The sequence below is a fragment of the Sturnira hondurensis genome, unplaced genomic scaffold (assembly GCF_014824575.4).
Source record: "Sturnira hondurensis isolate 20B ecotype Veracruz unplaced genomic scaffold, ASM1482457v3 Scaffold0007406, whole genome shotgun sequence".
Taxonomy (NCBI): Eukaryota; Metazoa; Chordata; class Mammalia; order Chiroptera; family Phyllostomidae; genus Sturnira; species Sturnira hondurensis.
In genome coordinates, this window is record NW_028080037.1 from 1386578 (window position 1) to 1411583 (window position 25006).

General features: G+C 57.3%; 1 protein-coding gene across 3 annotated transcripts in view; it reads right to left on the reverse strand.

Annotated features, from left to right (window-relative positions):
* Nucleotides 1–201: 201 nt before the first annotated feature.
* GLT1D1 (glycosyltransferase 1 domain containing 1) overlaps nt 202–25006 on the reverse strand; it is a 38584-nt gene continuing 13779 nt past the window's right edge. Inside the window, exons 5-12 of one of the 3 annotated variants that reach the window (XM_037051871.1) lie at nt 23869–23905; nt 22309–22365; nt 18200–18295; nt 17560–17609; nt 10708–10751; nt 9145–9265; nt 6443–6541; nt 467–746 (exon numbers count right to left, since the gene is read on the reverse strand). In XM_037051871.1, the coding sequence (XP_036907766.1) occupies nt 573–746; nt 6443–6541; nt 9145–9265; nt 10708–10751; nt 17560–17609; nt 18200–18295; nt 22309–22365; nt 23869–23905 (678 nt within the window). In that variant the 3' untranslated portion in view covers nt 467–572. Of the gene's footprint in view, nt 747–6442; nt 6542–9144; nt 9266–10707; nt 10752–17559; nt 17610–18199; nt 18296–22308; nt 22366–23868; nt 23906–25006 lie in introns of all 3 variants that reach the window. The other 2 variants (XM_037051872.1, XM_037051873.1) reach the window with 2 other exon arrangements.

A 25006-nucleotide genomic window follows, 5' to 3' on the forward strand; every position in this document is an offset into this window, starting at 1 on the left:
CGCAGCGGTGAAGCGAGAGGCGCCGAGTGTCTGAACATAAAGTTAACGGAGCGGGAACCGGAGCTGGGCAGGGTGTCGATGGGAAGGCGTTTAGCCGCTGCCTGGACGTTGAAGGGGTGACGGTGTTCCAGCCCCTCCCGCCAGCTGCCCCGAGTCCGCGGGGACCGGGGCCTGTGTCTTGCTCCCAGGAACGAAGAGCAGTTACTTGTGCACTACCGATACAGCGACACACTTTATTCACTTAAGAACACGCCCTTCCCCCAAGCGCTCGCTCAGGGTGCACACGTGTTGGTGTGGAGATGGACACTGGTGACGGGAGGTGCAGCGGAGTCCAGCCTCTGGAATGTCCTTTCATTGGTGACCGAGTCCAGCTTCCAGACAATGGCGTCTCACAACCCGCCGCTTTGCGGGACGGGAACCGAGACCTGAGACATCGCTGGGCCGTGTGCAGGGTGCCTGCTCAGGCCCGATTCAGAACCAGGGCTCTGCAGCTCCCTCCCACTCCTTGCGGTGCCTGGATGGTGGGGGCGTGGCTCTGGTGCCCCTTGGACGCGTAGAAGGGGGGGCGTTGGTCAGGAGCAGGCCCGGTGACAAGCGTCCTCCTTGAGCGACTGGATGAGGTGCTGGTAGGTGTCTCTCTCCGCCTGCCAGGCATGGTGCGCCCGCACGTACGCCCGGCCGCTGGCCCCCAGGTCCCTTGCCAGGGCGGGGTCGCTGACCAGTCTCTTCGCCAGCTGGACGAACTCCTGCGATGAAGGAAGGGGAGACACAGGTGTGAGTCGCCGGCGGAGCGCGGACAAACGCGCCCAAAGCCGGTGTCTGGGTCGGCTCCTGGTCTCCCGTATCCGCCCGCCCCGCTCTGGAGAGAAGGGCCTGCAGGAGGGACGAGTGTGGATGCAGACGTCGGGACGGGGTAAGAGATGCGAAGTATGGGGTCGGCCAAAAGGTTCGTTCGGTGTTTTTCCCGTAAGACGGCCCTTGTAGCGCTTGGTGTTCTTTCACTTCATTCGAAATCATTTTGTTAGATTGTATTGAGACAGCTGTGACATCAGCGTGCCTTAAAAAAAACAAACACCAAAATTGGTCAATTTTTGTGTAGCCATTGTAATATTAAGAGGCTTTATTATTTCAAGAAGGGTAAAAACGCAACCGAAACACACACAAAAAAGATTGGTGCCGTGTGTGGAGGAGGGACTGTGGCTGAGCGAACATGTCTGAAGTCGTTTGCGGAGGTTCGTGTTGGAGGCTCTCGCGGGACGAAGCCCCATGGTGGGGTCGACCAGCTGAAGCTGAGAGCCATCAAATGATCGTGTTAATTGAGAGCAATCAATGTTCTGCCCCGCACCCTGCGGGAGACAGCCGACATCCTCGAACTCTTTAAATCAATCGTGTGTGTGTCTGTTTCACAGAAAAAAAACTAAACGGGCTTTTTGGCCGACCCAGTACACGCACACGCGCACACATGCACACGCCAAGATGAAGCCTGGGGGGGCATCGGGGCGGCCCCCTGTCCGTCTTCCCTAGATCGCCCCGACCTGCGTGGCTTCCCCGACCCTGACTCTTCCAGTCTTGATTTCTTCCTTTGTTTCCATCTCAGCTGAGACTAGAGTCGGCCCCGTGTGGCCCTGCTCTGTCCCGCTGCTTTCCATCAAGTTGGTTGTGGCTTCCAGCGACCAGCGTGGTCTGGTGTCCAGCTGCCGCGCCAGCTGGGTCCAAACTCTTCCGAAAGAGCTTAGCGGTGCGGCCTGGGGTGAGCGGGTGACCTCTCTGAGCACCCCCATCACCTCTAAAGGGGCCACAGGCAGGCAGGCAGGCAGGCGCTGGGTGCAGCCCTGCCCCAGACGCCTGGGGGCGGGGCCGGACTGGGCTGGCCTGGCGTTTCCTCTGGTGCCTCAGGAGGGCGCTCTCTCTCTCGCTCTCTCTTTCTCTGCTGGGTTCTCAGACTCGCGGTGAAAGCGCTGCCCCACTGCCCTGTCTGCCACATTAGACCCACTGGGGTCAGAAAGAATTAGGAGAAGTCGGGTGGTTAAAGGTGCTCAGAGGCAGGAGGGGACACTCAGCATTTATTCCGCTTGCGCCTGCGTCAAGGGCGGCTTCCTGGGCCCCTTCCCGCACCCAGTCGTCAGGGGCAAGGACAGGGAGCCTGGCGGAGTGTGGGGCGGCCGAGCGACGGCCAAGGACACAGGGCAGAGCCTGGCAGGACATCGCCACCATCGTCGTCCTTGTCCCCCGAACCGTGTAGGTCCCAGTGACGCTGTCAGGCCTGCTTGCTGTTTGAAGGGACCGTCCCCGTGTTCTCAAAACTGCTGTTATTTAGACACTGAGTGGCTTTCATGGCCAGCAGTGCAAACAGCGATATTCATGGGGGAGTGGAGTTACACGTTCAGGTGTTGTGTAGTTGGTAAGTTGCTGTTCTCTTTCATTTTTTAAAGATAATTCTTTTTAAAAAAGAATTTGTTTTATTTTTAGACAGCAGGGAAGGGAGGGAGAAGGAGAGGGAAAGAAACAGCAATGTGTGGTTGCCTCTCACATGCCCCTACTGGGGACCTGGCCTGCAACCCAGGCATGTGCCCTGACTGGGGATTGAACCGGCAACCCTTGGGTTCAGAGGCCAGCACTCAATCCACTGAGCCACACCAGCCAGGGTGCTGTTTTCTTCTATAATAAAAATATAACATATTTACTCCCACCTCGTAACAGAACCACATTCTTATGAAATTGTTTGAGAGGCTGAGAGCTTTGCTGTATTATCGGGTGACTGGCCCCCTCTTTGACTTGTGTGCTGTGGAGGCTCCAGCTGAAACCCAGCCCCCTGCCCGGGATTTCTGTAGAATATACGACCACTGACACCAGAGCCATGAGTGGTTTTTTCCAGGAAAGGCGGCGATCAAACATACTTCCTCCTCCCGTGTGGAAGGCCGAACAGAAAGCAGAGGCTTCGATGAGGCGGAGAGACGGACGGGGTGGGTGAGCAGGGAGACAGGCCTGGGCCCTTGGTGCCATGACCCTGACGCAGGGCTGAAGGTCAGGGACATTCTCCATCAGGGCAAGGGAGCGGCCCTCCCCAGGTTCCAGGATCTCCTCGGCCAGACTCAGGCTGAGCCCAGCTGACCACTGAGGGGACGCGCTGACCCCAGGGAGAAGCCAGGGTCTCATGTGGAGAGGACACAGAACAGTCCCCTTTGCCCCAAAGCTGCCCTGGCCTTGCACAGTAAATGCCACGGCTGCCTACTTGCAAGTACACAGACTTTGGCGTGACTCCCGGCGCAGCTCTCACACGTGAGCCTAGTGTGTCCCGGGGGCTGGCGTGGCCGTCGCCAAGCACTGGGGGCTCCCGGCGCCCACGCACTTGGCTTTAGGAGGTGGGAGGGGGTGTACAGCCCACAGATGGTTATACTTCCAACAATTATAGGTGCTTGGTTGGAAAGTTAAAATTCTAGAAAGATATAAAAATTAAACTGAGGAAGAGAGAAATGATATTTTGTAAGGCTGACCGCGTCGCCTACAGTTCCCTGAGGAGAGAGGGGCTCAGAGTGAGCTGGTGGGGGTACAGGTCTCCCAGCGCCCGCCTGCCTCTTGCCTGCGCAGGCATGACCCAGCAGGGGCACACAGGTGGTTTGCAGGCTCCCGGCACTGAGCAGCAGCAGGGACACCACTGACTCAAGGACACATGGCTTTCGGCTGAGGTGCAGAAGAGGCCCTCCGTGCACCTTTTCTCAGTCCCCAACTTGTGCATCGTCCCCCGCCCCCTTACAGGTGGCGGGACAAGCATAGAAATCAGAAATGTGTCCAGAATTGCTCAAATTTCAAGAAAAACACTTGGGAGCCAAGCACAGCTACACCTGACCGAATGTTTGGAGGGTGCTAGTCCCCTGACACCCCCGACTCTTCCCAAATGTTAAACTGCTGATTTAAGATCAACTTCATTACCATTCACAGGAAAAAGAAGCAAACTTTAATACATGTGGCAACTCATGCAGAATGGCAGGAACAGTGCTCTGACTACAATATGCACCTGATAAATGGTAGCTATAGTCACCACCATCACCATCACCATCACCACCACCACCACCACCACCACCACCATCACCACCACCACCACCACCATCATCACCACCACCATCATCACCATAACCACTATCACCACCACCACCACCACCATCATCACCACCATCACCACCATAACCACTATCACCACCACCACCATCACCATCATCACCATCACCACCATCACCACCNGCTGACCGCGTCGCCTACAGTTCCCTGAGGAGAGAGGGGCTCAGAGTGAGCTGGTGGGGGTACAGGTCTCCCAGCGCCCGCCTGCCTCTCGCCTGCGCAGGCGTGACCCAGCGGGGGCACACAGGTGGTTTGCAGGCTCCCGGGCACTGAGCAGCAGCAGGGACACCACTGACTCAAGGACACATGGCTTTCGGCTGAGGTGCAGAAGAGGCCCTCCGTGCACCTTTTCTCAGTCCCCAACTTGTGCATCGTCCCCCGCCCCCTGGCGGGACAAGCATAGAAATCAGAAATGTGTCCAGAATTGCTCAAATTTCAAGGAAAACACTTGGGAGCCAAGCACAGCTACACCTGACCGAATGTTTGGAGGGTGCTAGTTCCCTGACACCCCTGACTCTTCCCAAACGTTAAACTGCTGATTTAAGATCAACTTCATTACCATTCACGGGAAAAAGAAGCAAACTTTAATACATGTGGCAACTCATGCAGAACGGCAGGAACAGTGCTCTGACTACAATATGCACCTGATAAATGGTAGCTATAGTCACCACCATCACAATTACCACCACCACCACCATCATCACCACCACCACCACCACCACCATCACCACCACCACCGCCACCACCACCACCACCATCATCATCACCACCATCATCATCACCATCACCACCATCATCACCATCACCACCACCATCATCATCACCACCACCACCACCACCATCACCACCACCACCATCACCACCACCATCATCATCACAATCACCACCACCATCACCACCATCACCACCACCACCACCACCATCATCACCACCATCACCACTATCATCACCACCACTATCATCACCACCATCACCACCATCACCATTACCACCATCACCATAACCACCATCACCACCACCACCACCACCACCACCACCATCATCACTATCACCAACCATCACCATCATCACCACCACCACCATCCCCACCTGTTGTTAGGTGGTCTCCTCACAACTATGGGGGAAACAAAGTCGCGTGTGATGCCGTGTCTGGCACACTTTCCCAAACTCTGTTAAAAATGCAGCCCCGCCAAGCGTGAAAAGCAAAGTGTTGTGTTTTTTAAAAGCCGTGCTGTGCAGAACTATCACTCACGTTGGAATCAAAAGAAATCCGTGAGGAGTGGTGGGTGGGCACCGCAGGATGGCTTCTGAGAGCTCCCAGGGGCCAGCCACCAGCGGAGGGGACCTGCTCGCAGCAGACAGGACAGTCACTTGCGGTAGGAGGAGTCACACCTCACAAGGAGCTCGCTGAGGTTGGGCCACCCACACAGCTTCGCCGGTGCTCAGCCGGCTGCGCCCACGCCGAAGCGGTTGCTCCTCCGACATTCACAGATAGGCCGCAGGGCTTCGACGCCGAGTGCGGTGAGACGAGGAGGCACTGTGTGTGGGGACAGGAGGACAGAGTCCCCACAGGGACTCCGAGGACGCGAACTTTCAGACATTTGCGGCAACTCTGAGTTTTAGGTGAGAATACCCCCTGTGCATCGGAACGTAACGGGAGCTTCTTAAAGAGGGAGTGAGGGGAACCTCGTTTTCACCCCGACGAACCCAAGGACGGGGGCCTGGCCTGCAGGGGACATTCCCCACGGACTAGGCAGGGGTGGGACAGGGGTGGGGGCCGGGACAGGGCGCATCAGCCCATGCCACGCCTGGAAGAGCCGCGGTCACAATCCACAACCCTCGTCCAGGGGAGAAAATGGAGCTGCAGCCACACGCCCTGCACACTGCCCGCGGGGGCTCGGATGCAGGCTGGCCATGGAGGGGGCCACCTCAGGCCCCGGGCGTCCTATGGAGGGGAGCCCTCCCCCTAGTCCTGGGGGGCCTGGCACTTGCACCCCAGGTGTGGCCAGCCACCTGCACACCCACTGCCTGAGGCCTCTACTTCACTCTCAAACCCGTGCCCACACCCAGCCCTTGGCCTGCGTGGTCCACGTGCTGAACACGCGACTGCAAGTCATTGGACAGACGCGCCACCCCCGCGACCCTGCACCCCAGCACACGTTCTAGAATCACAGGGCTGCACACGAGGATGGCCGTGGCAAAATCGGAGACTGGGCCCTGGCCACAGGGCTGCCCCGACCGTGATGGGGTGCAGAACGCTGATGAACATGCACACGTCTGGGAGGGAAATGCATGTGAAAACCACCCCGTGCAGGGCGCCCCCTACCTGTGGGTCGGAAAACAGCAGCCCTGTGGCTCCGTGCCGGACCACAGCAGCATTCCCGGGGATGTTCCTGGCCAGTACTGGCACCTCCAGCTCCATGGCCTGCAGGGCGGGAAGAGAAGATGGTGCTCATTGGAAGGGCCTGTCTGTGGGCGGTGACTCCTGGGCCCAGGCCCCGCCCACAGAGCCACGTCCAGTGGAGAACCCCGGCATTCAAACTGCGTGTGGATTCTTAGGACTCACTGTGTGGGCAAGTTCTGGGAAATGACACCCTGTCATGGAAGAACAGGGTTACGGCCATGCCACCAGGAACCGCCCCTCTGCACCTTCACGGGACACAGCGTGGGGTCACGGCGTCTTGCCCACGGCACCCCCGAGAGGCGGTGTCCTCCCAGCACAGTGGGCACCTTTGGCACTGGGCGAGGCCACGATGGAAGGAACGAGGTCACCACAGCGCGGCTTTCTGACCCCAAGGGCTGGGGGCAGCTGTTCGTTCCACTCCCCCTTTGCCCCGCCTCCGCCGCCCCCAGGAGCTCTTCCTCCCGTGACCAGGCTCACGCCCCATGTGTTTAAAAACCTTTGCGGAGTCTGCAGAGACGCCACACCCACCCTACAGGGCACAGCAGCCCGAGGGCACATGCCGCCGGGGCTCCAGCCAACACCGTTCTGGGGACCCTGGGGAGGGGGCTCCGCCCCCACGTGAAGCGTTTTCAAGCCCCGGGAGGAACGATGAGACCCCGAGGTCCAGCCGCCTCGACCAGAATGTCTTGCAGAGAAGCCCAGCTCAGGCGCTGGCAGCCCTGACAGACAGAGTGCCCAGCTGGCTGACCCACAGACACGCTCCTGCAGGGCACTCAGACCCGATGTCATTGGGGAGCCAGCGGTAGTCTGGGTACAATTCCAAACCCTGTCCTGCGCCCCAAAGAGCACCTTGGTCTCCCGCCGTCCCTCCCCGCAGCGTGAATTCGAGGAACCCCTTCTCACCATGGTGGCGCACGAGGCCTTCGCCCTCCGGGGTGGGGGAGAGGGAAAGGGCCCAGCACCCCCCATGCGCAGCAGCACAACAGCCGAGGCCCATGGCCCAGCAGGGCCGACCTTCAGAAGCCCTCTGTGACTCTGCCCACTGAGCCCGGACCTGGGAGCCGAGGGCAGTGCTGTCTTCCTACTGCTCTCTGCTCTAGCATGAGGGTGCGAGTGTGCGTGCGTGTGCATGCGTGTGTTCTGGAGTGGAAGGAGAGACCCTGGTGAGGGAGACCCAGATTAGAAAACATTCATTTCAAAACCCTTTCCTCCTGGCCTGGCTGAATTCAGCTCCACGAGGAGCCCAGCCCTGACCCAGCGGGGCAGCTGCGGGCCGGGCACCCAGCTCAGGGCCCATTTCTGCGGCTCACCGGTCGGACGTGGGTGTCTGCAGACGGGACGTGTCTGTGCCTCACGAGGAGACATGAGCCCCTGCTCCTGAGGGTCACCACGAGGGGGTCTGAACCCACTCTGACGGAACGCACCCCCCCATCCCTCTGACAGCAGGCGCGGTTCAGACCCTCCGCCCGACGCCCACACTCCTCGGCGGTCAGAATTGCCAGCACAGTCAGAACTTCAACTGCCTTTGAAGCCGATGAGACTTGACAGCAATTTGTCTGCCGTGAATTGCTGTGAGTGCCGGTTATGAAACGCTTCCCAGATTCCACCCTCTCGCGTCTTAAGATCTGGGGGGTGGGGCGGGGGAATGTCTATTTGCGGAGGAAGGAGCAACCAGCAGGCGAGCAAGGGTCGGTGCCGCGACCGTGCACGCCGTTCCAGCTTCAAACCTCAGAGGAGGTGGCTGCTAATTGCTAAGCGCAGACGGAGGGGCTGACACGTGGAGGAACTCATCACAGACCCACCGGACACACCACAAACGCCTCCCGGCCCTGGGCTCCCAGGAGTGGGCCGTCCCCTCCAGGATCTAAGTCACTGGCATGGGGCGGTTTCACCTGGATATTGAGGTAAAACACCCCACCGCTTGGAACGTTCCAGAGACACAAGGGATGGCAGGGCGCCTGAGCAGCCGGGTGTAGTGTCTCTGGGACAGCTGGCCCAGTCCATCCAGAGCCACCAGGAGTCCAGCCAGAGACTGTTTGCTGGGGCTGCTCCCTGTGGGACACTGGTCACCGGGCCACCGGGTCACCGCCCCAGGGCTGTGTGGGGGCCTGTGTGCGTTCAGCCAAAGGAGACCCAGGGGCTTTCTGGAGCTGATGCCGCCTGAAGAGACTGGAGCCCTCCTCCCACCCCGCCCGCATCTCCACCCTGCTGCACCCCCCTCTGTACCCCCTGATCCTGGGGTCGTGAGCCACACTGAAAATGGGGAGAAGAAACCAAGGAAAAGGAGGCTTCTGGTAAAAACGCAGCCATCTGGCGCCGCATCCCCACCCTCCCTCTGGGAGAGAGTCCTGGCCGGTCCCCAGCAGCACTGTCCTGGGCTGCTGTCATTGTGTGGCCAGCGGGGAAGGGCCGCGTGAGGTGGAGCAATCGCTTCCAAGTCCCAGGTAGAACTTGGAATCGACGTCTGGGCTCCCAGCTTTTCTCCGGGAGTCACCACGAGGTGACTTTTTTCAAGCTTTGAGAGGTGCGGGGCTGTACTGAGGAAGACACCGCCTCCATCCACGAGGAGAGAGGCAGCAGACAGTTTCCACTGTGCCCCCTCGGGGCCCTGGGCAGACCGTTACCTCCAGAATGGCGGCGGACATGCCCTCAGAGACGGAGCTGTTGACCAGAGCGACGCAGTGCCCCAGGGCTGCGTGGAGGTCACCCTGCGGCATCTCCCGGGCCAGGCGCACCCCCGAGGAGCTGAAACAGATGGTGATACGGGTGGGGGAAGCTTGTGCTGTGGGATCTCACAGTGGGGTGGGAGGTGAGAGAGGACAATGCTGGAGAAGCCCCTTCTATCATGGAATCAGCATGACTGAGAGGGGGTTCAACACCGGAGCAACTTTGGGGTGAGCGTCTCCTCCATGTCCACCTCTGACAGGGAGGGGAGCAGTCTGAGGACAAGTCAGTGCTCGGCGTGAACACGTGTGACCAACAGGGCGCAGGCTTCTCTGACCCTGAGAGTCAGGGATGGGTGCTCGGCTGTCTTCTCTGCAGGGTTTAGAAAAGGACTCCTCCCTAATAGTTCAGCCCTTCTCAAGTATGCTTAAGACACTAACAGAGACAATAATAGGGAGACAGGCAGAGAGAAATAGGAATGATGGGATAAGAGAATAAATGCAACACCCACACGCCCACCACCCCGAGCAGCAGGGCTTTGTCCCGTGGGTGTCACCGGGTCAGTTTTCTGTTTTTTATTCGGCAACATGGACTCGTCTCTGTCCCCTCCCCTCTCCACCGCTCTCGTGACTGTGACACTTTCCCTTTCACCTAACGGGCCCCACTTTTGTGTGCCTGTATCTGTGAGCCATGTAAAGACCCCCAGTTGTATGTGGGGATCAAGTCAGTATCTCCCAGTCCCCTTTGCTGGTGGAGCGGCCAGGGAGGTGGAGCGGAATCCTGGTTGGGGGGAATCCAGAAGGAAATCACCTTCCAGGGGGCTGACCCAAGTGGGAAACGGTCCTCTGACCTGCCCTTTCCTGTCCCTCCTCTTAAAATTGGGGATGTGATGAGATGGGTGGAGCTCTGCAGCCACTTTGCTACCTTGGGGATGGAAGCCACAGGTGAGGGCCAGCAGGACAGAGAGACAGGAGCCCAAGTCCCTGAGTCTTACTGGCCCTGGACCCACCGCATCAGACTTTTTATGGGGCCTGTTAGCCCCGGGCATTTAAGTCAGTGTTGGTGCCCACCTGTTATGGGCAGGCACGGGCCATTTAGAACAGATGTCCCAACACATGGTCCTCCCAAGAGGTGATGAGGGGTGCTGCGTCCCTCCACTGCCCCAAACCCTAGACATTTGAGGTCTTTTTGGCTTCTGCCAATGTCGTGTGGACGTTGGCCTTCAAAGTGCTTTTCCTGGCCACTCCCTGGAGCCAGTGAGGCTGCCACCCTTCCATGTGCTCTGTTCCTGCCGCTCCAGATGCGGCTGCACTTCGGGGACACAGCCTCCTGGCTCGTGCTCGGGAGGCAACACTGCCCGGGGCTGCCCGGGGCCAGGGGAAGTGTCAGAGGAGGGGTCCCTTGTGAGGCGCTGGGGACAGAGCCGGGACACAGACCTTGCTGTGTCATCGCGGGACCAGGTTCATGCGCTGGCCACCGGGCTTCCTCTCCCATGAAAACACCTATTTGCCGTTGACGCTTACCTCTTCACCTTGGCCTTCACTTCCCTTGTAAACACTGGATCCACCTGCCAAGAGATTGGACACACGTTAGGAAAAGCCTGAGGCCGGCCTACGTCGTGAGAGAATGGGCGCCCTGACAACAAGGCCACCCAGACAGTTTTCAAAGAAAAGTCAAATCAGAGAGTGTCCCCGAGTCCAGCTGTCCACCTTCACAGCGAGGAGGACAGGCAAGTGGAGAAGGCCCAAGCAGAGAAAACACACACATGTGCACATGCACACACACACACAATCTCTCTCTCTCTCTTTCTCTCTCTCTCTCTCTCTCCCTCCTGTGGGGCTGGAGGCTGTGGGCACAGCCAGACGCTGAGGCCACCACCCCCACAGGCGACCTGGCCATTCCTCAGTGAAAGGCCGGCCTGGGTCATCAGTGTGTGGATTTTGCTGTAGAGCTTTCAAGAATGCAAGAGTTGGAATTGTTAGTAGGTCTGTGACAAAGGACGCAAGAGAACTAAAAGTTATTTTTAATGGGGAGCCTCCCCAAAGACAGAGTTGAGGCCAAGGGCATGCCCACCAGCTGAAAAACCGATAAACACAGGGCGCCCCCCCCAACAGGGGAATGTCACTCAGCCACAAAAAAAAGAGCAAAGCTCCATGCCTGTCCCGCCTCGGATGAACCTAAACACGATGCTGAGTGAGAGGCGCGGGACACAGAGGCCCCACGGGCTGTGATCCCGTGTCTACGAGGCATCCAGAACAGGCGAGTCCTTGGAGACAGAAGGAAGATGTGTGGTTGCCGGGGGCGGGGGGTGAGGGACAGGCGAGCGACCGTTAAGAGTTGTGCAGTTCCTTTTGGGCTGACGAACGTGCTCCAGAGTCAGACGGGGTGATGGCCGCCAAACTTCATGAATGAACCAAACACCCACTGGGTTATATGCTTTGAAAGGTGGTTTTTGTGGCATATGAATCATGTCTCAACTCTTTAAAAAGCCGAGTGCAACCTCACCATTACAAGCTGCTCTCCTCAGTATTTCACTGTCCCCACAGCTGCAGGAACAGGTTTCCGGGATGACAGGCACCCTGCTGTGTCCCATCCCGTCCCCGGTGATTCATATGTTTGCTGAACTGATGCAAAAATTAGCAACAGTGTTTGCAAGCCGATCTGCTACACCAGTATTTTCGCTCCGTGTGCTTTTTAAGCAAACTCACATGTGGAGGCACAGAGGGCGGCAGAGACTAAGCGGGCCCCGGAGATGCCTCCAGGGTGAGCCCCGCGTGCCGCTCACACTGACGGGTGGCCCTGGGCCTCGCTTTCTCTCTCTGCAAAATGAGAAACTGAGCCCTGGGCTGGAGGAGCTGGAGGAGCAAACCCACTGGGTGGGAGGAGCTGCGCCGGACACAGGGGGCTTCTGCAGGAGCCACGAAGGAAGCCCGCTGGCTCTCGGACCCTGCCGCACAGGGTGAGAACGGGGGCTGCCGTCTGCACCGCAGGTTCACAGGTCTCTGAGCTCCACCTCAAGTGTGTGCATGCCTGGGGACATCGCCACGCCGCTCCACGCGCCCGAATGGAGGCGCTCCCCACCCTCCCAACCACAGACCAAACCCCGGGACTATGTGCTCACAGTGACCTCTCCTCAGGGATGTCCACTCGCTGGGCACCAGGAAGACCTCGGGGCACTTTTTCAGGTGTGACTGGGATCCCACAAACCCGCTTAGGATGAGGCTGCTGCATATACTTCTCACTTCCAGTCCACCTGACTGCGGACTCCAGCAAAGCCACAGAGAGGCCGGCTTTGCCCTGCATTAGCCCCCCACCCCCTCGGTGTTACTAGCAAGGACACAGCTTAAAAAGAAGCGACAAAACGTTCTTAAGTTCATGCAAGTGCAACGCGGAGTTTGGAACGGCGTGCAAATACATCGGACTAGTTCGGCATCATCCCCTTACTCCGGATGAGCCTGGAGTGAGGACCGACGCAATTTCTATTCTCATTCACGCTTTGCCTGGAGGTGATAGAAATCGCAAACGCAGTCCCCGTCAGTGCGGCGGGTGTGACAGGAGCCCTGACGCTCATCATGCTCACAGAAAATTATTCTGTTTTCCAGAAAACTCTGTGTGGTGGTGGAGGAGGGGGCAAACCCTTCAGACCACCGGCATGACTGAGATGTCCCCCCCCAAACTGGGAACACTGTTCATTTTACATCCTCAAGATCACTTTCAAGGCTAAACCACCAAATTTGGGTGCCTAAGAAAATGAAATGATTCCTGGGTAGAATTTTTTATGGTTTAATGTATTTTCTGAGCAAAGTCGGAGGAAAGCCCAGGAGACAGGCAGCGCCGAAATCCAGTAGTTAATTGCACGCGGGAGGACTCAGAAGCACCGAAAACGGACAGAATCCGCCGTCGGGCAAACAGGCGGCGAGTGCCTTGCCTTTCTGTAAGAATCTGGCCTGTGTGAAGAGACCCTGAAGCCCGGCACGGTTCAGAAAGAGGTAACAGGCTTATTTACAACTGTTAGCCAAAGTCAGCCGCTGGGAGCTGATGGCTGAGATGTTCTGACCTGCTTTGCTGCCTTGATTCTCTGCTCTTGTACTAAAAATGCACATACAAAGTAAAGAGGAAGAATTGCCAATGTGTGATTTCCACCCCCAATTTTCCAGTGGAACCATACACATGGCACCCCGTGGGGAACACATCGCCGGGGAGCAGTTGGCCCTGCGGGAGCCTCGGGCTGGCCCTTCCCCTCTTCCCCGGGGACCGTTGGTGGGCTGGGGGCTCTGCCAGGGTCCCAGAAGGCCACGTGGAAGCTTCAGGGACAATGCTATTCCTGGTGGGGACCTGACAAAGAAGGTTCCCACCAACAAGGACTCCTGGTGGCTAACTGGGCTCAAATTACGACAACCACCGAAAGAAGCATCCATTTCTACACAGGGACCTCTTGTGTAAACAGCACTTCGGGGAGAAGTCTGCCCTGAACTGCCCCTCTGCACTGGGCTCCTGTGAGGTGAGCCGGCCCTTATATAGGAGCACCTGGAATTCTATTTTGGCCAATAGGACTGAGGCTTTCCTTGTCCAATAGGAGCTGTGCAGCTATGTTTCCCCCCCCCCCCCAACCAGCATCTCCACCGGCCCATTAGAGTGGCTCCATTCTGACCAGTCAGGACAGTGCCTTTTGAGCCAATCAAACTGTGAAGATTTGGAGTCCATTTGCATGAGGATGGGCCAATCAGAGTCTGGGGGTGGGGGCTGCTGTCTATATAAGCCAGCTCCCCTGTTTGCACCGGAGACTGAAGACACGCTTTCCTGGCTGGAGCCTAACTGTGGGGGACTTGCTGGCGTGGAGCAGAGCCGGAGAGGCTGTGTCCAGGGCTTCCTTGCAGCCTTGTCACCTCGCAACTGGACTGTAATACCGTTGAGCTATTTCACAGTCATGCTGTGTCACAACTGGGCCGTGTGGCACTGAGGAGAGTTTTCTTCTTCACTGCACCCCAAAGTGGGGACCCCTGTTGGCACTGAATTGGCACCAACAGCCATCTTGACACTGGTAAGACCTTTAAAGAAACTCAAGGCTGCGCACGGCTGAGTGTTTTTTCCTGTTGTTGTGAAGAGTCAGTATTTAGCTGCTGCTCGCTGTTGCCTAGCCCCTGCTGGGCCCTGCGCACATATTGCCCTGCTTCTTGCCTGTGGCCTGTTAAAATCATCTCCACCCCGGGCGAGGGGGCCCTGGAGCTCAGAGCGCTGCTGTGACTGAGCCGGGTTCGCCTGTGGGTGGGGGTGCTGGGCAGAGCTCACGGCCGGCAGTCCGACTCTGAGGCTAGACGCTCGGAGCTGCGCTCTCCTGCCTTCTCTGCTTTGCTCTCAGAAACTTCATCCGGCAGCTCATCAGAGGCCCATGTGGACCACGCACGGTGCATCTGCCTGCTCCCTGGCCTACTCGCCTGCCATCGCCCACCTGTCTCCTAAGTGTGCACCATTCTGCCCACCAGCAAGGCCACCCTCTGTCCCTACGACCCATCGGTCCCCCAAGGAACAGGCACACGCCCCCTCTCTGAGGAACATGCCCCATCCAACCAGAAGTAATATCTCCTCCCCCACCCCCGTCTTTCTACCTCCTCCTACCAAACCTGGGCCGCCTCTTCATCATCCATCCATCTCATCTCCTTCCAGCACCCAGGCCCCCCAAGGCCATGCCCAGGGCCTGCACACGTTCGTCCGTCACCTTTGCTAGATGAAGGCTCTCCCACTGGCCTCCTCCTGGCCACTGGTAATACTTTGTTCAAATTATCTTCAGCAACCGATGCAAATTACACCCCTAACATTGTACCACAAAACCTAAACCGTCCACCGAAAAGCCTTCTTTGGACCCTACTTTTGAATGTTTGAGTTTATATTTTACTTATGATCACTCTTGGATAGAAATCCCCCCTGTGGCTTATTTTATTAGCTTGCTTCTGCTCTCACGGTTATTTAGGTAAAAATAATGTCGAGGAGAAAAAAATCCAATTCTACAGGACCACCGCAATAATTAATTCTTTAACTAAAGGGAAAACAGCAACTTCCAAGAGAAAAGTAAAAACTGCATTAAATTTTTCTGGGTTTACCTTCCACATCAGTTCATTTCAAATCTCTTAGTGAAGCCAAGTGGAACGAAAGACAAGAGCGGGGAGGCAGATATTTTTATGAAATGGAAGCACATGTTATGAAATTTTAAAAAGCAAAGCCCCTGCAAACAGCCAAGAGAAGTCCCATCCCCCCCTTCTAAAGCTTATTTATTTTCTAGCAAAACCAGATTGTGTCAACTCCCGGCTTAAGGAAAATAATCTGTGGTATGAGAAGTAATCAAGGAAAGTCATTAAGCCTTCACGCTCGTACCAGCTGTTGGGGCCACACTCCTTATCAAAGACCACTGAAAAAGTCCGCCCCCCGAGGCCCCCGCAAGCAGGGGACACATGCGTGCCGGCGCTGTCGAGCTGAGTGAGCCGGGAGGCTCTCAGGGAACACCAGAGCTGGACTCAAACCCTCCTACAGCTGAAATGGACCCCAGAATGTCCATGCGGCTGGCAAGGCCTTTATGTGCACCCACAGGATGGCACCCACGGGCTGGGCACGGGTGGGGGCCCTGCCGGGGGTTCACAACACCGGGGAGGCGGGAGCGCTTCCTTAGTCAGGCTGCTTGACATATGGAGAAACCGAGGCACAGAGAGCAGACCCGCACCCAGTCCACACGTAACCACTCTCCGCGGGATGCATAGGATGCCATCGGTGCCCAAAGGTGCTCACCAACTGGGCAGCCGTGAGCGGTACTAGGTGATTTTGGTGGCTTCATAGGGGACCAGGGTCCGACTCTGTGAAGTGTCCTCGCTGAGGGTCCCCACGGAAATGCACAGACGTGTGGCGTCTGGAAGAGTCAACGCTCTCTCTCACCACGGGAGAGCATCACCCTGCTGCACTGCGGACGATGGGGAGCGGAGAGCCGAGCCAGCCAGGGTCTGTTCCACCCTCAGGGCCGGGTCCGCAGTGGCCCCACCAGGCATTTCACGAAGAAATGGGCCAGGAAGTACATAAAGCTTGTGTGTGTGCACACACATATACACATACACATGTACATAGCATGTATGTGTGTCCACACATAACACACCTGTTCATGTCATGAACGAGGCCATGAAGGCGTGTCAGCCTCCCACAATGTGGGTCCCTCACTGGGGTCTCCTGGCAGAGAGGGAGGGACAGGGAGGGACTGTGTGCCCCACGGTTGTCCCCAGAGCCAGACCGAGCTCCTCTTCCAGGCGCCGCTCACTCGCCTGGCCACGCGATTTGCGCTCAGAGCCGCGCACCTGACCTGGAGCGGCCGTGGCCTGCGGACCCGTGTGATTCACGCAGAGCCTGCGCTGCCGCCGAGCTCCGGGCCCCAGAGGAAATGCGCACACAGAGTAGCGCCCTCCCACCGGGTGTCAGACGCAGTTGTGTTCGATGGCCGTCCACATGCACGTTTCTGCGGGCCCCCGATTCGACCTCTGGCCCACTTCTCAGCCCTGTTTCCCAGTCACCTGCAGGTGACCCTGCACGGGGTGGGGGCGGATAAAGGCTCAGAATCGAACCCGAGGTCGCTGGGGCGGCTGCTTGTCCTGTGTTCTCAGGGCTGCAGCCCCGAGGCCGACTCTGGAAATGGACGGACGTCCGGGAGGCTGAGTGTGAGCGTGGCTGGAGCTGGTTGGAGCTGAGTCGCCAGTCGAGGCAGGTCTGTCAAGGTCATGGCTGAGCCAGAACAAGATCTGAGGAGACTGTTTCACCCAGGAAACAACCACTGCCCCGGCCTCACCGAGGGAATATGTTCAGGAGAAAGCACATGCACACATGTGTGCACACATGCATTCACACGAGTGGAAACCCCGCCCCTCCCCCATCCCCACGCTTCTCCTTCCTCAGGCAACCCCCAAGGTCAGGGATGAACACATCCCCCCAGGTGAGTGCCTCCTGCCGGCAGAGGCTTATCTGTACAGCTTGGGCGGGAGTCCTGCAGAACCAAGTGGTGTGGGGACACTGGCCCAGCAGCGTCTGTTTGCTGCGCCCTTTTGGGGACTGTCTGAGGCCACCCGGACCACACCCAGGGCTCGTCTTCTGGGCCGTCTGCCTCCGCTGCACGTGCCTGTCTCCCGGAGGACCTGCCTGTCACCCCTGGTGGCAATGCACCCATCCCAAAGATGTACAAAAGCCTCCTCACCCAGAACCATGGTCTGGTTTTCATCTTTAAAAAGGCACACAGGCCCGTCTTACTTCTCAAGGACAAAGTAAATCAGTTAGAAAAACGAACGTGAACAGAGCTCAGACAGCACTCCATAACGAGGACACGGGAACGCCCGCCGCGTCGGCCAGCTCACCTCGGGGCCCACGATCACCAGGTAGACGTCGGGCTCTTGTCGGTGCCATTCTTGGAGAGAGGAGAAGGGAAAACACTTTAAAACGGCTAAAAGTCACAGCTGAAAACATAAAGTGGCCAGGACTTCCACTATAATCTAAATTACTTCACACTTGGCTTTCATTCGCCGCAGTATTCCATTTAATTTGCACATATTAAAAACGTAAACATTTGACTCCTTTTGCACTTTTAGGTAAGCAGTATTGTTCTAGAACATTCTGCACTACCTAGATTTATTAGGCAGCGAGAGCTAATACGTCCCCACAACTCGGGGACAGGCTGAAGAGCATCCAGATTCACGTGGGCAACAAACTTCCGAGTGTATCACACAAAGGACATGCGTAGGGCGTTTTCAGATACAGTTATTTCAGCCTTATAGTAATCGGCATGTTTTATGCTTTCCTCAGAAGCCAGAGGCATAGGAAAGCATCTAAACTTACAACAAGCCCTATTATTTTTTCCGGTTTTTCCAAAGTAACAGCCTAGGCACAGTTCTGCGGACATGCAAAGAGGAGAAGATAAAGCCTCCGGCCCTACCGAGCGCAATGCTACGGCAGCCACCCGACGGGGATCCCGCAAACAGGGAAGCCTCGGACACGTACCTGAGAAGGCGTCCACCAAATACAGGGGGTCTTTGACTTGTCTGAGCCCACATATCAGCAAGAACACGTGCGCGTCCCCAGCACATGAGGCGATCTCTGCAACAGGACAGGCCAGGGCCCCTCAGTGGCCAGCACTCGGCCCCCCACCTTCCTGAATTCCGCTATGTGCGCCGACTTTCCCTCCCGGCCGGTCCACCTGAACTGAGCCCAGCACGCATGGGGGAGGCGAGGCGAGGACCTTCCCACCTGGCCTCACCCTCACTCCCACGGAGCCACGTGAAATTACACGGTGGTTGTCAAACACCCCGGTGTGTCAGGGTGGCTCGTTACATGGAAACAACGTGGCTTTCACAGAAATGGTTGCTATCATCCACGCAAACTGACCTAAAACTTCGTCATCTGCACGTTTACACAGGGGAACGTAACATCGCGCATGTAAAATGTCCTCGCTTATCTGTTCATTCCACCCCTCCGTCACTTCATGCGAACGATCTCACTTTTCTGAGCTTCTGCACGTTTGAATAGGGATACAACCAGCCTGGACGCAGCAAGACATGCTGACCCCGCTGGGGCACAGCAGCTGAGTAAGAACGAGGGTGCCTGGCCAGCTCCAGAGAACATCCTTGCTGGAAAGTGAAGGTCCACGCGTTCCCCTCAGAAAAGCCCCCAAAATCACCGCAGTCTCTGAATTAACTGTGGTCACACTCACTGAGCTGTGTGGAGAGCTTTAAGTATCTCCCTGAGACCCCGACACCCATCTGAGAAACAGACTTTTGTGAGTCCCCGCCTGACCCAAAGTTGAGGCGAGGAGCGATGTGGACTCGTCGCTCACACCTGCGTGCATCGGCTGTCCTTCCGAGGTCACCACTCCCTGGAGAACAACGCTTTTGTCTCCAAAAGGAAAAGTGTCATTTTTGGTGTCTGGCACAGACGGCCTGGCTATCTAGGGATTGACTGGCTGCTTCTGCACCCAAACCAATCCACAATAAGCCACTTTCTGTCCCCACTTTGCTATTCTAGCTGCTGTTTATTCCCTTCACGTTATTATTATAAAGAGAAGAGTGTAAGACCTTCAGATGAGCGCTTTTGACTGAGTGAGTTTCAGCTGGCACGCTGCACTCTGGGGCCAGTACCAGCCCTGGAATTTTCTAGTGAAAGGCGCGTGACTTTTCCTGGGAATGGCCCGAGGAAGCTCAGCCCTGCAGCCTGACTCAGGGGGAGGAGTCTCCACGCAGAACAACCAACGGCCTCTAAAAAGAGGGAGGAAACCGGATAAACAATCAGAAGAGCAATAGAATCGAAGTGGGAACGAGAAGAACAGACAAGAGTGGCCGGGTCGAATTGAAAAGTCCCACGGTTCTGGGGTGGGACGCCCTGCCAGGACTCCATACGGTAAGGGCTGGAAAACCACCGGTGATGAAAAGCAAAAACCGCGGATGCCGAGTCGGAGCGGCAGCTGAGACACAGGAGGGGGACGTGCAGAAAGCCTCAAAGACCGGGGACCCCGCCCGCGAGGCCCGGGCCGCACCTCTGGCCAGGGGAGCCGTGTAAGTGTCATGTGGAGGGTCACGGTGATGCACCAGGCAGTGCTTTCTTCTCTCTCTCTGTTCCCCCACGACCCATTAGCATCTGGTCCCCGCGACAGGGCCGGATGTTTTAACCTGGGGAGACCCGGTCACTAGTGACGGCTCGGAGAAGTGAGTGACTAGTCAGAACACCTGCGGCCTCGTGGAAAAACGCCTCCTGAAACCAACAGCAGTTTAAGAGCGTGCCATGACTAAGCCTGGTGGCCATCCCACCCCACCCGCTTCTCCGGAGCGTCCCTCAGAGTTACTGGGTTCGAGGTTGCCGGGGACTGCTGGATCGCTAAGAGTGTGTATCAGAGTGTCGCCGTCTGCAGCTCAGACTGCAAGTGACACGTGGCAGCCGTTAGCTTCAGGGGCTCCTGGGGAAGCTGGAGAATGGGTGATGAGAGGGTTGGGTCCCCTGTGGAGGCTGGGACACGACAGAGGGGGATAACCACATGAGTGAGTGCATACCCCTCATCGCAGGACCTGGGGGCGCCGATTACGCCACAACCTCTGGCCCCAAAGCCAGCTGCTAGCCCAGCTGGCTCCCATGCACGGGCTCCCCCACCCCTGCCTGAGCACCTGGCAGAGGTCTCCGGCATTCAGCTGCACGCATCGCAATGACAGTGTGACCGAGTGGGCCCTCGGGAAACGTTCCCTAAGGAGAACTTCAAATCTCCTGGCTGTTTTCCGAACCACTCAATAGCAAGACCCGCGAGATCGCATCCTCAGTGACAAACCGGTGTCCTGAGGCGTGCAGAAGATGGAATGACCGCACCACGGCCCATTGGAGCTGGGCCCATGGGCCCTGAAGGACACTCAGCCGCATGGGCGGGCCAGGGCTCGGCTGCCCGGGACCAGACGGAGGAGGGCACTCAGAAATCACTTCTAACAAAACGCCGGGACGTTTTTGTTTCTTCGGGGACCCTGACGCTGACACACGACATGCAGCGCAGTCTTGGCCTGAAGTTTCTAGAGGGAAAACAGGTTCGCGGGGCCCCTCCAGTCTGCCGGCAGCAGGAGCCTGACTTCCCACTTTCGGGCCCTTCTGGGACCACACTTGTCAGGCCCAGAGCTTTGAGCCGTTCTGGGGCCTAGGCCAGGGTCCCGGGGGTGGCAGGCTTGCAGCCCAAAGAGCAGACACCCAGGGGCCTCCTTGCGGAGGAGGCCTCAGTGCCTGAGACTTACAGACATTGCACAGTTTTGTTTTGTTTTTTAGTATAAGCATGACAACCATGCAGGGAAATACAAGGGCCAGACTCCCCCGTCTCCGGGCATCAGGGCACAGGGCCCCCAGGCTCTCAGACGAATGGTCGGGCAGTGCCGCCTTCCCGGAGCGGTCCGGCAAGGCCCTGACGCTCAGGTTGGGGGCCCAACACCACCCCCACACCCGCCGCTCCAGCCTGAGCGATCGCAGCCCCTCAGAAGACGACGGGCAGGTGAGCAGGAGGACAAAGCCCCGGCTCCCTCAGGGTTGCTTGTTGGAAGGTTGGGAACCACTCACGCGCCCCGCAAAAGAGACGGGTCGGACTGGTTGAGAAGTCAAAGGGACGCTGAAAAGACACGCAGAAGCTCGGCGCGCTGGGAACGAGCAGCCAGACGCACGAGATGGCAGAGTCGACGCCGGCGCGAAAGCCCAGTGAGCTCCTACAGGGCAGCAGAGCCGATTCGAAACGCAATTCAGAAACACGTGTCAAGTAAAAAAAAAAAGAAAGGAAGAAACATGTGCAACACCACCCAGAAAAATAAAATCCCCCCAATAAGGTCATAATACGTATTAAATGTATTTATAGATATGACTGTGTAATTTTATATTTTACATAATTTTACATATTACAAACTATATAGCTATATATAATAAAATTATAATTGCATATTAGAAATGTTTCATCATGATTTTCAATTTTTATTATTTTATTGTTGTTCAATTACTTTTAAATATATATAGAGAGATAATGATTTTGAAGACAAAAACATAATAGGTAAGAGCTATAATAATGAATATCATGAAAGTCATATGTAAATCCATCAAAAATCACTATGCACCTAAAGCGGTGGGGAGAGACCACCGGAGCGCTCCCACAGGGGGTCCCTTTTGGTGCTGATCTCAGGTCTTTGTGTTTGTCCATCTGACTCCTTTCCCAGGTCTCTGCAAAGGCCCTTTCCTCCGTGCCTGACTGACAGAGTCCCACGCAATGGGCCCGGGGGCGGGTGGCACCTAGAAGCTCGAATGTGGCGTGGAGTGACTGTGCGCCACCCCCCGCTCCCGGGCACCGCGTGCTAGGACAGGTGCCAGGAGGCCTGGTGTCCGGCTGCTTCCCTCCTGGAGGGCGTCTCCCAGATTGGAGCAACCAGGCCGACCCCCTGACCTTGCCTTGCTCCCCCAGGCGGCACCCTGTCCCTCATTCTACCTGCCCCGGCCAAGGACTGGGCAGCCTCTGTCCCCAAACCCTGAGAGTGCAGTGCGCCCCCCAGGGGAGCTGAGTTCCACCCTCACACACACACACACACACACACACACACACACATGCCCTCTCTCACCTGCGCTCTGGAGAAAGGCGTCCCAGCGAAAGGCGGTGCTGGGCAAGGTTGCGATTCCTGGGCCGGAGGAAGGAGAAAAAGAGAAAGTTCAGGTTGCTGAGAGGTGACCAGAGGCTCGGTGTTGACATGAAATGGTGGGCACACTCGGTCCTTTGAGGCCACTTCAGTCCTTACGAACAGAGCACCTCGGATGTTTCCTGAGGGGGAACCAGGCCCCCGGGCACAGCCCTTGGGGGTGTGGGGGCCCCGGGGCCCCCGACTCTACAGCCTGCTGAGGGTGGGGCCCCCTGGTTTATCCGGCTGGAGCCTGAGTTTCAAAGAGCCTCAGTGGTGTTGGAAGCTGTCGGGGACCGCTCGGTGCGGTTTTGGGGTTGTGGCCCCGTGAGAGCGAGCCCCGAGAGGGGCTGGTGAGCATCCCCAGAAAACGGGGTCATCACGCAGGTGACAGGCAGGACTCGGCTCTAACACAGAAGGTGCGTGGGACTCAGGCCTGAGACGCACGCCTTTGTCCTCGGAAACCCTGTCAGTGTAACCCAGAGGTTTGAGTTCAGGCACAAGGAGTGAGACCCCCTCCTTCACAGCCGTCTGGCTCCTGCCTGCCTCTCGGACCCCAACCTGACACAGTCCCTGTGCTTCTTCAACTGTTATCCGTAGATCATGTCGGTTTGTTACGACTATAGCCTGTTGGACACGGACTGATAATTGCGCGCACGTGCTGTGTCCCCTGCCCTTCCCAACACTGACACAAGCCCCGTGGGAGACGGGCTTGGGGCATTCTCCACTAGAGGGAATCGCCTCCCCTTTTCCTGCAGGCTCAGGATTACAGCCTGGATGACTCTCTATGTCCATCTACACTGGCCCCTCAGGGACTTTTCCGGCCGACGTCCCCCTCAGAAAAGGTGTGGAGTGGGCAGAGGCTGTGTTCAAACCCGTGGGGAGCCGCGGCATCCCTGCCGACCAGTGCGTTCCTCACGGAGGCTCAGGCCCTGGCGGGGGGGAGGGGGTGCCACCGTCTCCTGCTTCCGACCCTCACAAGCCTTCCTCCTGTGAGGTCTCTGAGCCGCAATCCCTTTGAGGGGGGGCCCAGCGACTCTGAGGCAGATGTCACCAAAGCCACAGGCGTGCGGGCCCCGTGATTGTGAAGGGCCGCTGAGCTGGGTGTAAGAGGAACTTGAACCTGTGACCTTGGCCCCGGGCGCCTGTGCTAGCCCCAGGCTGGAATCAGTTCTGGGTTCATCTCAGGAACGGCCCCTCCCCTCACTGCTGTCAGACGCCCCAGGGGTTTCTGCAGGGGCCCCCAGGGGCTCAGGAAAGGACACGTGGGGATGTGGTACTTCCATGGGTGGAAATGTTAAGTGAGCTGCATTTTAAAGTATCATTTCACCGTTTTCTCGTATTTACTTTATGTATTAGCGTTGGGAAATAATAAAAGTGTGTCCACACTATGCACCATTTCTTAGGGAGATCTCCAACATCACGTTCATCCCTCCACACACATTTCCACTCGTGTCTCCAAAACAGAGGGGCCGAGTTTTTTCAGACATATTTACAAATTCTCACCTTGGGTCTGGACGTGGATCTTATCCTTAGCGTGCGGCTGTTGAAAACAAGGAAGGAAGAAAAAGCAAGTCAGTTCCATAGTCTGTTTGTTACCGTGGCTTTTTACGTTACAATGAAGGACAGCCCCAACACGTTTTCGAGGAAAGCGTCACGAAGCTCGAACTACACACACAGCTGGTTTGTAAGGACAGAGGCCACCTCTGTGCTCAGGGGCCGTTCCCGCGTTGGAAACACAGGATCTGGACGGCGGGAATCACCGGGAACGAGGCCCCTGAAACCAGGCCTGACGACTCGGTTTGAGTTTCCCAGTCCCCGGGTTAGCAGCGACGTTCCCGAAGCTCCCACGAGGACAGGCCAGCGAGGGAGCCCGCCTGGGACATCCGTGTGTACCGACGCTGAAGGCAGGCGTTTGGGGAGCTGTGGTTTGGGGGTGCACATCCTTGAGTGGGGAGAGTACACCCTGCCCCCGGCTTTGGAGAAGGAAGAAGGAGATGAGGAGGGAGGGGAGGGGAGGGACAGGGAACCAGCTCCTGAAAGCCGATCACAGAAGCTGCAACTCCGGTCCCTGTACCCCCACGTGAGAGGGGAGGACGAAGCAGGCCTGGGAGCAGAGTGGAGCCGGGGGACCAAGCCTGGTCCGCTGATCCCTTCCACCTCCACCCTCCCGTCAGGTCTGCGTTTGGGAGATAAGCCGGGGGCCAGTGTCCTGCCATGTCCGGGATATGGGGGTCCCGCCCTCTGCCTCGTGGGTGGGAAGGCCCTGGAGGGGCGGACCCCGCCAGGTCAGGGTGGCCGCACGGAGACTGCACTCAGACACGAGTCTCGGCTCGGACGGGCTTCTGTCCGCAGCGTCACGCTTCCCGCGAGAAGCACCTGAGACCCCTCCCGAAAGCCCGGCCTGTCGTCCGCGAGGCGCCGTACAGCGGGGAGGTGGCGCCTTTCAAAACGCCCGTGGACCAGAAAACCTTCAAAAAAGAGCTCTGCAAAATCTCTTCATTTGTTTTTTTAAATGGTAACTTTAATGAGAAAATGCTTAAGAGCAACCACTCGACCTTAGACATTGAAGTTCAGAGTCCTGAATTTTTCTCAGCTCTTACTTCCCTGGAAAGCTGATGAAGGAAAGTGGGAGGCGAGAGAA